Source organism: Opisthorchis viverrini (assembly GCF_000715545.1).
Source record: "Opisthorchis viverrini unplaced genomic scaffold opera_v5_269, whole genome shotgun sequence".
Taxonomy (NCBI): domain Eukaryota; kingdom Metazoa; phylum Platyhelminthes; class Trematoda; order Opisthorchiida; family Opisthorchiidae; genus Opisthorchis; species Opisthorchis viverrini.
In genome coordinates, this window is record NW_008751927.1 from 364,481 (window position 1) to 378,621 (window position 14,141).

The 14,141-nt window shown below is 44.0% G+C and overlaps 1 protein-coding gene across 1 annotated transcript in view; it reads left to right on the forward strand.

The window, feature by feature from the left end:
- T265_09341 (hypothetical protein) overlaps positions 1-14,141 on the forward strand; it is a gene marked incomplete at both ends in the record, with an annotated part of 89,934 nt that overhangs the window by 19,980 nt on the left and 55,813 nt on the right. The window contains 2 exons of the mRNA XM_009175380.1: positions 10,466-10,506; positions 12,673-12,754. Of these exons, the coding sequence (XP_009173644.1) occupies positions 10,466-10,506; positions 12,673-12,754 (123 nt within the window). The remainder of the gene's footprint in view (positions 1-10,465; positions 10,507-12,672; positions 12,755-14,141) is intronic.

The following is a 14,141-nucleotide window of genomic DNA, read 5'->3' on the forward strand; positions in this document are numbered from 1 at the left end:
ATATATATATATATATATATATATATATATATATATATATATATATATACAATACTACGACGAGAAGTTCGCGGATACAAAGATAACTACACAGTGTGTGCACATGATATAAACTAAACTAGCGATGTAACCCGGTGAAAGTCCAATACTTACTGCTCACATGTTTGAAACTGAAAAACCTTTCGGCCACGTTCGGTGAACGAAGGTGCACATGAAATAATATAAACTAGCGATGTAACCCGGTGAAAGTCCAATACTTACTGCTCACATGTTTGAAACTGAAAAACCTTTCGGCCACGTTCGACCCGGTGAACGAAGTAAGCCGAAAATCGAAAGTTGGAACCCCGCATTGCTCACAAATCCAGACGCACTCTCCTGGATTAGCCTTTCACCGTCGGTGCAGAATGTATCTGACGTATAGAAACCTGTTGGTATTTTTCCTTTTCGTATGATGGATGAAGAATACGAAGTATATTTGTTTTATTTCAGTTGTATTCATTTACGTAATCTTCCCCACACCACCACCCCCCGGGGTGTGGCAGCTTTTCCGACATGGTCTCTGTTACAGTGCTTTCCCGCTACATCTATCTCTCTTCAGTCTGACGACCAATTTCCTTTCACTGTTTTCTGTCTGTTTAATGGGTTTGGCAATCCACTTCCTCCGTTTCCTTGTACTCTTATCGTTAAATTGATCATATTTAGCCCTGTTTTAGTGTGCTGCTGTGAAAACGTTCATTGCAACTCACTTCCGGTCGTATATCGGGCTTGTTTCGTATGGCTACGTCATTCTTGTTAGGTAATTTGTTACTATAGTGCATTAGGCAGACAACGAGATCCTTGGTACTACAAGTTAGGACTAAATTTCTCGACGCTGTACATTTCAAGGACTGGATACATACTATAAGTGGTGAAATTTTCCAATCAGGCTTTTAGTTTCCCGATATGCATAAAGTAATACAAACACTCATCCTTTGGAAAAAGTTGGAAAACCTACAGATAATTCGCATGCAGTTTCTCGGTACGGATAAAACCCAGGGAGAAGGGGCGTTTTAACTCGCTCTGGACATTTTACTTTCACAGTGAAACAAGTGAATAATACTGGGGCATACCGGTTGGGAAAAGCTTCAGGCATTCGGTGTTTAGTTTAAGACCAAGCACTCCTCCACTTTGCTTAGAAACAATGGCGGGAGCCGACTCGGTGTCGGTACATTTATGTTGAAGACTTCGTTTTGATGCGCTTCGCTCACTGTTTATCTTAGGAGCAGTAGGGAAAATCAGTGATAGCTGTGGAGAATTTTCATCGACCTTATTGAATAGTATTGAATAGAATAAACATCCTTTAAACCGGCTTTTGTCATAACGGACCTCTCGCTCGTGGGTATCCCAAATCCTTCGATATACCGCCTTTCGTTCGCTGTCTGGTATCTGACATCCACACCATCGCCTCTAGGCCTCAAAGACAACTTGCATTGACTTTTTGATCGGATAAGCACCAGTGTGGCATAGTTTGCTAGACTCGAAATTTGGGGCCTGACTCATAACTCAGTAAACAGCCAACACCGGTCACAGATCTTCCTAGTTAAAGAAGACCGGCTTCTTCCCGCATTTCATAGTGTGAAATAAGTCTAGTTTCGAGTGGTTAGGTTTTAGGAATAGATGGAAAAATCCGAACCCGACCTCTACCTCTCGACTTCCCCTGTCTAGGCTCGGGCAACCTGTCAGTATCGAAGGTCCCCGCGAAGTGCGACCAACTCCACTGTACTGGTGAAATTCATTTGTGCACAGTAGGGCAAACATTTGACCATTGTGTTCGGGAAGACTTTTGATTGACACAACTCATCGCTACCAGTCCTCCTGCGAGGCCACAAACACCGGTGCCAAACGTGTACACGCAGAACGGCAAGTTATGGTTATGACAGCTAGCAGAACCATACACTGCCGCTGATCAATACTTGTAACCTTGACCCGTTAATTATGTGTGAGCGGGTGTGCTTCATACATGTTGAGTCAAGTGCGTGATCTAAGCCAAATCATGCTAGAATACGTAACTCTCCAGTATGTGCACATGCAGTTTATGCATAGGTTGTCGATCCTTTTCTGACTGTTGTTCACTGCACAACTACAGCATCTAGTGCATTAGTTTTAAACTTTGTGCCTTACTAATTAACAGCCGCCGAATCGTCTACCGGCTTTTGCTGAAGGTCAGTCGTGTTTCAGGTTGTCCGCCGATTCAACACTTTGCAATCTTACGAATCTCTACTGCACAAAGGTTCATCCGACTCACAGGACCCAGATAACGGTGTTTAGCTGTTTGCAATCGGTCTCAGGTGGTGTTGCCTGTTACAGTGTACTGCCTCTTAGGTTAACGACATAGGACGTTTGAATTGCCAGAACTTTTTGCTGTGTGAGATAGAGAGCGTTTTCAAGGATTGAGGATACTAGAGCTCGGATGGGCGGTAAAACCTGAAGCAGCCTGTTTGGCTACTTTGATGATTTCTCCCACACCATTGGTGCTATACGGACTATACTACCTCGCAAGTGGCGGTCGTTTGGTGAGTCAAGCAATGACCGTCTTAGGTTCTATGCTTTAGGCAGACTAACCGGTTTGAGTGCCCATGAGGCAATTTTGCGTTTATTATCAGAAATATCCTTGTTTAGTCGTGGAAAAAGTATCTTACACGACCGTTGCCTCGTTGAGACTCCTTTTAAAAAGATTACGGTTCCAATCTTCAGTGAAACGCCCACAATCACTTGCTGGGAAATGCTGTACAATACTTTCTTAAAAATTACTATGATTGACTAGTTGACTTTTCTTTTCTCAGTTTCAATTTCTAACAGGCTCGCGAACGCTCATTTTGAATTTCAGTCAGGTGGCCGTCTTTGCCAGAATAATTGTTTTGTTTCTTTATGAGCACTAAAATCACACAATTCGAATGTAAGTCTGCTACCATCTCGGAAAATCAAAATCTTCAGGTGTCCTTGGCTGAGGAACGGGTTTCATCGGAAAAAGGAAGAAGTAAATCGACTCTTGTTACATTACTCGGTAGAATGATGAATTGATTTACCGTTGTGTTAAGCTGTGCCGAGGACAATTTCCAGTTCCGAACTTTCAATTCCGGATGCTCAAGTCCATAACCTATGGCCAGGTCTCAATTGCATTAACAGTGCGGCATCAGTTGTCATTTCGTCCCCTTGTGTATCTCATTAAAACTCCTAGCTATTTCATACTTCAGATGGGGTTTCCGGTGAAACATCAGAATGATGTCGTATGAGTGTTATATGTTAGATCCGAGATGAGGAGTTGAGCTTGAATAGTCGGAACTCCGGATGAAGTCATGATGCACGTGACGCTTGAGCATTTCTATACCATATAAACTGTCCTGCTCCGTGTTTGGTTTTATCAGTGATTTATCCTTGCAACAGTCCGGTACAAGCGTTTACCTCACCTTCCCGTTGTACAGGAGCGGCCAGTGTTGGCATATATTTTGGGATATTCCTGTATTACCTCCAGGCTTGGCTTTGACTTTGGTTGCTTCTTGGTTCAAATTAGCTGAGCATTTCAATCGTTCAGACCTTTCTGAAAGTTCCAGAGGATCGGCTTCACTCATAAAGATTAAAGATTGTAGGCGACATCATTCTATCGCTGGGCGGTAAATTGATCTGTGTGTGTCTGTTATCTAGAAACTCGTCATTCATGGAATGTAATCCAACTCGTGCGACTCGTATTCACGTGTATTGTGTTGTTTGAATAAGGGCCAAGGTATACCTGAGTGTGGGACATTTGATTCAGCAGTCTCTTTCTGCGTATCCGCTGAAGGTAAGCATTCACAAACACCATACTTCACAAAAGATATTTATCAATCAGTGACCGACCGAGTGAATTGCTTAGCTTACTGAAACAAAACGGCAAAAAAGACAACCCATTGCTCTAGTATGTCTTGCGTCACCAGAGAACTCATTCGCTGAAACAAAGAAAAACATCTACCTTAACTCATCGGGGTTTCGTTCCTTGTGTTCTCGATAAATGTAGAGCTTTGATTGAAATGTATGCTTGCGGGGTTTTGAAACACTGGAAGATAGATGCACCTTTTCCCAACCCAGGAGGTGACCGCAAGCGGGTTATCACCCATCCGAGATATTTTGACCGAAACTCTGCAGGAGTGGATTCTGACAATTCCCTGACCTCGATGCTTCAGACGACCGTCCTGTAGTAAAGATCACCGATCATTTTGCTGGGCTGAAGGGGAGCGTTTACCCTCAGTTAAACGAAGTTCTTACTATAAAAGTCGAAATGCAACTGCGGCACATTTGCTGGCAATGTACGGTTCGTCTAGCAAGAGGATATAATCAAACTGCCTCTTAATGAACCATTCACCATCAAAGGAGTTGTGTATAACTGATACAGCGACTATTCCTGCTCGGGCTTGAGCAACCGGACAGTATCCCCCGTGCTTCCTCCGGGTGGTATGGCAGCTAGGTGTTGAAAGGTGTCCAGCTGAACGCCTCCGGGTGGTATGGCAGCTAGGTGCTGAAAGGTGTCACAGCTGAACGATTATTAGTTCTTATTCACAGTCGTGGTCCAGGTTGTGGTAATTGTCGCTAATAATTTCGTGTACTGTTTTAGCTGAACACCGCTCGATCAGGGTGATAATATGGAACAAGGAAAAACTCCCCGTTCATTATCGCCAGGTGGTCTTCTTCGGGTTTTCGGCCGAAGCTCGACTTTAAGCAAGGTACTGTACAGGACTAGTGTTAACTTGCACTCAGCTACCGGTCACCACGCAGTGAAATGTATATTTGGTTGCTTGGAAACTGTCTTTTCATCACTTAGTTTGATTGAATCTCAGGAAGAAAAAATGGTAGCTTGTCATCAATGTTCCCGTTCGATAGTTTCGGTAAAACCGACCTAGCTTTCGGTCATTTCTCCATTCAGACTGTGGTTAGTCTCTGTTGCCTGCATACTCGCATGCGTAAATGGCGAAAGAACGAAGGATATGCAAGCAAAAGGAGTCAATTTTAAGAGCCCATTCGAAAGCGCATGTTCGGTACTTCAGTTATGGTAATTTTGACACTCGCATCCTTACTTCTCCTACTTAAGTAGTTCTTCGGTCCTGACGCAACTATTCTGGTGGGCCCACACCAAAGACGAGAAAATCAGGACTCGAGTTTTGCCTTTATTGCAGCTCATCAGTGGTACATCTCCGTGGTTGTGCGGAGTGAGCGAGGTGGCTCGGCGGTTAGAATGCGAATTTACTGACTGGAAGGCCCGCGGTTCGAATCCGACTTCTATCTCTCTACTTCCCCTGTCTAGGCTTGGGTAACCTGGCAGTATCCCAGTCTTTGTGCTTCCTTCAAGTGGCATGAAAGCTAGGCACCGAAAGAGTGCCACAACTGAACGATTATCCTATTGTACCTATTATCTGTGCGGAATTCTAATCGCTCATGTGAAGCTGATACGTCACTTAAAGTTGGTCCTAACGTCGTTTTTGCGGATGTGAATCTGCGCCAGATAAGCGAGAGCATTTCAGTTTTGGATGCTTTTTGTTTGTGAGACTTTTATCACGCGTGTTTACCAACCGTACTGCCTGACTGGGCTCATACCTGTGCAGTCGTCTACGGAAATACCAGTATGCCGTACTGTGCATTCACTCTGTTTTAGCCAAATGGATAAAGGGAACGCTTTGTTCCTTATTTGTGTAAGAATGCTTGAGTATGAAGCCGGGTGCTGCTCTTAGGAGCCAACTGTATGATTCATGGGCTCATACTCATGTCAGTGCAGTTCCGAAACCTCAGTCAATAGCATCCTAGTGCCTGGCATGTTTAGACTTGTCATCAGTGGTGAGCTCGTTGTCACTTATCTGCAACTGACAGATAGGCACCGCCGCATGGTACACACTCACCCCGGGGCGCTTGTATAGGACGTCAAAAGTTGGACATGCAGCCTTCTGTTTATCATTCTGGCCGTCAAATATGCTCCTGAAGATCTGAAAATGGTGATTAAGGACTTAATAGATGAGGTTAAGGTCACGATATTCATGTGCAACTTTATAAATAGAAAAGACTCGTTCAGGTATACCACACTTTTGGTACCTGGCTGGCATGACATTTAATGGAAGTTGAGATGCTGTTAGGTTGCCCAGGCCCAGACAGGAACAGTCGAGGTGCCAGAGTTGACTTCGAACCGTGGACCTTGCAGTCATTGATTTCACGCCATAACGACTGAGCCATCTCTATTTTTCAAACCCATCTGATTGCCAGCCGATTGCACAGACAACCAAACTGCGATCAACGTAGGATGATTTTGTCGGGTCTGTAACGCTTGTTACGCCTAACAGATGAGCCCCTAGTAGAGCGACACAAATAGAGAACTATTGTCCTAGCTTGTCGTACATTTGTAAAGAAGCATTCGGATGTTGCTTGATGACATTTTGATAGCTTCCCCGCGGACTGACATGCCAGGCAAAGCTTCGTTCACCACCAAATGGTGAATTTTTAGTTCTCATCGTATGAGTGGATTTGTTGCAGGATGAAAAAAGAATCGATTCAAAAAACTATGGATGTGGATTTATCAGAAATACGCGCTGTAAAGTGGGATCGGGCTATGAGTCATAGATATGCAGGCAAAATAGGGTAAGTGACTGTTCGCATTTATCATGGACGCTGAAATAAACTTTGGTAGTTCGGAATCTCGTAAAACCTAATGACCGGGAAAATGAGCAAAAACTTTCAAGAATATCGAGTTCCGCAAAGACATTTCAGTCGAGATCGTTGCGCTTGGGTACCACTATAACGAACCGAACAATCAGTTTGGTCTTCTCTCTTCGAAACCGAAACATGCGGGGGGACAATGGCACATAGGAGCAAAAACCTTGAAATGACATAACATGGGACAGACAAACCATTCAAATCTTAAGAATACCGAGAAAGTCACCCCGCTTTGAAGAAGGCTTTCGTACTCTTATTAAGCGACTGTAAAGTAGACTTCGTCCGCGAGGGTGTTGATGGTATCAGGGAACTTCGATCTTTGATACACAGGAAACAGGAAAGGGGATGGACTAGTTCCTTGAGAAGCGTGGGAATTGCGAAATAGCAATGGGATAATTGACGGTCTTTGCCAAAAAGGAATTTCATGAAGTCACCTAGATCAAGGCTGTCGAAGATGGTTGCCTAATAAATTAAGGATAGTCTGGTCGTCCGACCGTTTTTCCCCAGCTCTGAAACGAGTAACTACACGATAAATGTGGAAGCTTAAAACGTAGCATACAAGCGCCTACTAACAAACTAGAAGTTGAATTCCAGACTTATGTCTATTGTTATCAAGAGTATGTTGCATAAAGACTCATGCGAATAGGGTGCATGCACAGGATACTATTCAAAACGAATGAAACAGCACGTCAGGACTATTAACTTAGTTGTCTTGGGCTGACTTGGTTTTCTGGGATCAACAAAATTTACGATGACCGTCAGCAGAAAGTGCTTAGGGTACTAACTACAGATTGAGCTCAGGAGTTGCTGCTGCCATTTTCAGGCCGTATTTTGAGTTTGCTGAAGTAACAATAATAATCGTCCTATTGTAAATACCCTTCCGGTGTCCAGCTTCCACCCGAAGGAAGTACGAGGGCTAAGAAACTGTCAGTTTACCCAAGCCTGGATACGAGCAGTCGGGATGCCGGTGTCGGGCTCGAACCATAGATGCTCTGATCTCTAATTTCGCGCGCTAACCACTGAATCATCTCAATCTAATGAGTTTGCTCTCCGGATGTGGGCTCTATGTGACCATCTCCAAGACTATTATACAGGGACTGTAAAACCATCCCAATAGAGGTTGTGGAATATTGTAGGTGGTTGAAATCATCAGCCAGTAAACATGCGTTGCTCGGTTTCACTGATTAGGTGGATTTTTTGTGAACGCGAGGCATATGAGCACGCCAATTCAGTCACCAAACGGTGACGTTTGGTTGAGTCTTTCCAACTGATTTCTCATTGGATGGCCACTTTAAACGAACTTGCGTTTGACGCGGAACGATCTCAAATGTGTGCAAACTTGAAGCCTGGTAGGTAGCACTAAACACGTTTCAGTCAGGGGGATGATAGTTTTTGCCACAATTAGAGGACGGAGGCAATTACAAAGAATTCGCTATTTCTCGGGTTTGAGATTAACCCATCTGCAGCTGGAGTTGGCTGGTTCACTTTCTACCAATAGACTTCAGTATGTAGGTGTGACCACAAAACCTTCTGATCGACGTAGACCCTTCTAGTGGAATCAAAGCCATAGGGAATTTAATGGGCTTCATAAGAGGCAGCTTGAGGGAGGATTTTTGCATCAGATGTACGACCTCCTTGTGCTTGATGTTTAAATTACCTCTAACTATGGGATCTTCTACCAAACTAATTTAATGCGAAATGCCTAAACAACTAATGACACTCGTTTTGCAGTTTTCTGAACAGGTGTACTGTGCTGTACAGGCAAGGCTTCTCTCCGAAAATCAGATTCTGAAATGTGACGAACAACGTAATTAAGTCTTACATAGTGTGTGTCAGCTTATCAACATAAAATAATATGGCTTATTCTTCTTGGCATCATTCGTCATGAAATTGATGTTTTTTTGCCGAGGCGCTGTATTTCGTAGCTCGAATGAGCCACGTGTGCGGTCATAGAGTACCCTCACCTTTGTCACAAAAGATTCACATGTGGTACTGTCCTGGTCACGTTTGTGATCTGGTTGATCAAATAGTCTAGGTACATTTACACACGAGGGAAAGCAATGGTATATGTGATTAACATGCATCGGTGGATTTTTTCAGATCCGCACACCTGCTTTTCAACCCATATTTGCTAGTAATCTCTCTCTGTCGAATATTTCCGTGTTTTTGCACATCCTGTATTACGAATAGTTGTTTTCGATAGAGTCTGATAAGGCAAATAAAGTTACAACTGGAGAAACGGTTAAAAGATGCATAAAGATACAGATGAAGTGGCTGAGGATTTGGTAAAAGTGACAGTGTACAAGACGAGATCTCGATTACGATCTTGGAACGATTTGGTGACAATCGACACATCACACTGATGGATCCGGTAACTGGGTCGACCAGATGAGCCACAATCGCACTTATCACGTGTTTCGTCTGTCGGATTTCACTGAGTGACCGCATGCGCTCACCAATTGTTTGAGATATATATCACGGCATCGCTTCTGAAGTGTAGCTTAACGTACATAGGCATCTTCAAGTCTGACTGACTTTTACCTTGTAAAGCTTTTCCTCTAGTATTTTATTATATTTCGGGGCGAGATGGCCCAAGTGGTTAGAGCGCGAATTTACTGACCGGAAGGTTCGTGGTTCGAATCCGACCGCCGCCACTCGACTTCCCCTGTCTAGGCTTGGGCAACCTGGCAGTATCCTAGCCCTCGTGCTTCCTTCGGGTGGCATGGCAGTTAGGCACCGGAAGGTGCTACAGCTGAACGCTTTCTTTCTTCTTTCTTATTATATTTCATTACGATATTCTGGGGGGGGGGGGGGCGAGATGGACCAAATGGTTAGAGCGCGAATTTGATAACCGGAAGATCCGTGGTTCAAACCAGACCTCTGCCCGTCTAGGCTTGAGCAACCTGGCAGTATTCCAGCCCTCGTGTCTCCATTGTGTGGCATGGCGGCTAGGCACCGAAAGGATGCTACAACTGAACCATTTATTTATTACGATATTCTCCGGATGTTCGTTTTTCACCATTGGATTGTGGATGAGAACCTCAGTTTCGTGTCAACTGCGTCATCCGCGCAGATCCCATGAGCTTTTGTTCGTAGCTGATGTCCGCAAGGCTGTGGAAGTGGGCGCACCTCCCAGACATCGCACATTCGTCCGATAGCGTGCTCCACACTCGAAGGACGAATGTAATGAACAAGGCATGCAAATTACTTTCTTTCGGGGTATTCGGCTTAGTGTACTGTGTTTTGTGGAATCCATCCCGTCATCCACGTCGGACGGGTAGCTATTGGTCACGATATCGCTGGTCTACGGACAATCAGACACGTATCGCACTTCATAAAATCCACCGAAAATCAGTTCCCTAATGATTTGACTCCATTAGTGTCATCGTAAATTAACTGTTTGAAACAGTTCAAGCATCCGGATTGTGTACTCATCGTTCATGTCCATCTCGAGCTCGATGTAGCTCAGTATATGAGGCGCGAATTTACTGACCGGGAGGTTCGTAGTTCAGACCCAACCTCAGCATCTTGACTTCTCTTGTCCAGGCCTGGGTGGCCGGACAGTATCTCAACATTCATGTTTCCTTCTGGTGGAATGGCCGCTAGGCACCGGAAATGCGTTACAGCTGAAGGGTTATTGTCTCGATAGTGGTTTTTTGCAGTGCTTCGCAAAATGACCTATTTTACCCAACACTCGTACTACATCTACCAACCTTTTGGTATCAAATTGTTTCACCCAACTTCTCTCTTATCATTTCAGCAAAATGTTCATTGGTGGACTCAGTCCAACAACAACCGCAGGTGGGTCTCAGTTCATGTTTTCTTTTTATCAGAGATGGTTCCAAGCTTTCGATTGTTAACTAGTGTCTATCTGAATACCATGATAACATAATAAGGAACACAACAGCCGAACTGTTCACGAGAAGAAAGGTCATATAAGGACGACTCCTCATCTTTCCTGTTCCAGTGATGGTACTTTCTTTTGTTGACTCTCCCTAATCAGTTTAAAACATATGATTGTGAGATTGAAGTTGCATCAGGGTCTTTTCAATCGCTTAGGCCGTTGACTGTGAGCTGTATATTCAGTCGGTTGGTCCTGAAATTTACGGCTGTCCTATTCTATCTTCTACCCCCATCAATGCTGTCATGCTGCAATACTTCTAATCGGGCTGAAACACATTCGTCCTAGATGCTGTTGCCATTTTCGGGCATTGTCTCCGTTAACGGGGGGAACTGTGATGAAAAACCCACTGCCTCATATAATCTCACGTCACATTTTGGGCATTGCATGTCTCTCTTCGCTCTCGAAATTAGTCGCTCCGAAGTACGGACACCACGAAAGGAGTCTGTTCAGTGTGGTCACTCTTTTGGCGTTATCATACACCCAAACTGACTGATTAGGTACACTCCTCTAAACTATGTTTGGAGGGTTGTACAATTCCACAATGGATTAGCCCACCAATAAGACCGTGATGGCCTGGAATGAGAGCGTTGTTTAGTTGGGGATTTCCGTTCGACTACACTGGCAAATAAAACTGTCACCGATCTGCGTCTTTCTTGTGTTTGGAGTGAGGTTCATCTGAATGATGCATGAGTCACTTCGAGGCCTCTGTCCATTGTCACAGCCTTGTGAATGAGTAGATGTCTCGTCAATTCACACTGTGCTCTAGCTGAGGCCCAAATGAAACGGTCACGTGTGAGAAAAGTTGGTTTTCGCTTTTTTTGTTTAGATATTTCTACGGTTCGAGGTAATCTATGAGTCGCCCAGTCCTAAGTTCGCGGGATCATATCGGTGTTGTCTTCCTATCAGACTATCTTCACAAGAAAATTAAGCAGCTGATGCGGCTGAGACAGTAGATTTTTCTCTCCTCTTGTTTGACGGGACGATATTCCACGGGTCGAGCCGATTCCCGTTCTAATAATTGAGTTTTAATTAGCTCTTTCTTAAATTTGCTTGTTTGACCCCGACCAACCTGTCTCCAATGTGCTCAGTTGAACATTGTTAAATTAGTTACTTTCATTGGGCACTCATGTCTGTCGAAACCAGTCTTCCATTGACTGGTTTATCTAAATTCCATTATTGTCTGGCGCGTTGGTTTGCATTTCGTGACTCGAATATTGCTCGATATGTGCCTAATTTCCCAAGCGTGCTATTCCAGCTGCCTTGCTTCTTGATTAGGATTCATAGGGTCTTTTACGCCAGTTTTCTTCAATCTGCTCCAACAACTTCGCGATTTACTCTTATGCTTCAAATTCCAAGCCATATTGTCGAATCACTTAGTTACTATAGATCAATTGCTGTGTGCAGTAGATATAACGTTTCTTTGGCGCATACCACTGAGATCTACTCGCATACCGGTTACGCACACACACATTAGGCGCATATGGGGCAGCCATCAGATAATACTGGGTTCGGTATATGCTAATTTTCAGACATTCGTAGCCAAATCGATCAGTTGCGCAAACTTTGTGAGCACATCCATACTATACGTCGCCTGGGATGCCAAAGGAACTGCCGATATCCTAGTCGAGGAATGTTGCATTTTCAGTTGCAGTTTCCTCTTGTCATTAGACTTGCCCGTAGTGTTCAACTTCCAGTCCTTTCACGTTCTGGATCCGTAATTAATACATCTCACTGGTGACGAACTTCCGTTTTGTATGACTCTTGCCACTGATCCGTCCTTATTGGATGCGAGTCAAACTGAGGTTGATTACTCACTATTATTCACAGTTGGAAGTCTCACTCATACGGCCAATAATGCCGCTCGACTTCTGAGCTCGACTTCTACCGTCCCCGTCTTCTAGGGCTGTCTGAACAACGGAGTTCTTAATATGTACACACGAACGAAGTCTTCGGTTAGCTCACTTAAGCATCGGAGACATATGTTTTAGTGAACGATTCAGCACCACCAAGTAGGTTCGGATTCTGCTTCAATTGTTCTATCTTTCTTCTTTCTTCTTCCACAGATAAACTCAGAGAATATTTCCAGAGATTCGGTGAAGTCAAGGAGTGCATGATCATGCGCGATCCTCTTACCAAACGATCCCGGTACGTGTGGGTATTTTAAATCATGGAGATAAACTACGTGCGCTTGTCCGCCATTCTCAGATGACATGGTAACTAGAATTTTGACAGTGGTTATCCAGTTTCCCACCTCTGGACAGGCCACCTTCAGGAAGAGGAGCGATCACTGAAAGAGATCGCTATTTGGGAACCCCAAAACCCCGCCAGAAGAAGTCACGTTTAGTTGGAGCTGAGTAGCACAACTGTATTTTTACAAAAGAGAGCCTCCATTTATTTGGTGCGATATGCGCCCATCGTTCGATTTCAGCGAATGCTAAGACGTTGATGTGAGGAGATATTCATGTTTATCTACCTATGTTTCTTTGACTGTTAAACCCTACGCCTCGTTTGCATAGTGTTCTTCTGACTTCTTCCGCAGATCACCTGCTGTTTCGAAGTTTGCTTCTCCCTCTCCTGTACCCAAAAGTTCCACTAGTGACCAGCAGCGTTCGAAAATTTGTTAAGCGAGTTCCACTAAAACTTGGAAGGATTATTTGTGCCACGTGCATAGAATAAGTCAGTGCCTTGTTTTTCTATTCGTAACATCATCTATAACCATTCATGGGAGATAAGCTGTTATAAGGTGCTTTCCATGGAGGTGCACTCTCTCACGTCGGTTATGCACCAGCACGAAAGTGTTTATGAACCATTCGCAGGATTGGCTTCCCCTTGAAAAGGTTTCTTTCGCAGCAAGTTGTGTAATCCGATAATGAAAGCCGTCAAGTTAGAATTGCAATCCTTCAGTTACTCCTGACACAGACTGTGGTTTTGAGCTTCTACCGATTATTTTGTGACTGATCTTTTTGAAGTGCGAATTCTCTCAAGTACGAGTTTAAGTGTTTTGATTTCAAGTTGTAATAGAGACCGGAATGACATTGTTATAGTATATTATTCATGAGCCGAATGATTCAGTTGCTAACAATCCTGCACTTTAGGTTCACTTATCCACGGGCAATTCATAGGAGTTGGTGAGGTTGGTACAATCCAAGTGAATCCTACAAGACTATCGTGCACGTAGTGCGCGTTTAGTCCTTTGTTAACTAGTGCAATCATCATCTGCAAGTAGTGCGAATCAGCACTAGCTGGGAAACTTCCCTGATAACTTCCGTAAATGAATCAGTCCAAAGTCGGTGGAGTTGTTGGACCGTTGTATTCAGTGGGTGATTTTCCTACCATCGTTTTTTCGGCTCTTAGTTCAGGCTGGCGCTTGAAACCATCCGCTCTGGTTTATAGCTGACTTGCTTATGTGGAATGAGCAAGCGCGACTAAGTGAATGTACTTACTCCCACAGTATTTCACTGACATCTTTTATCATTTCGACAAATGTAAGAAGCTGAGGTTATTAGCGAAATACACTCGTTTGCAAACTAAT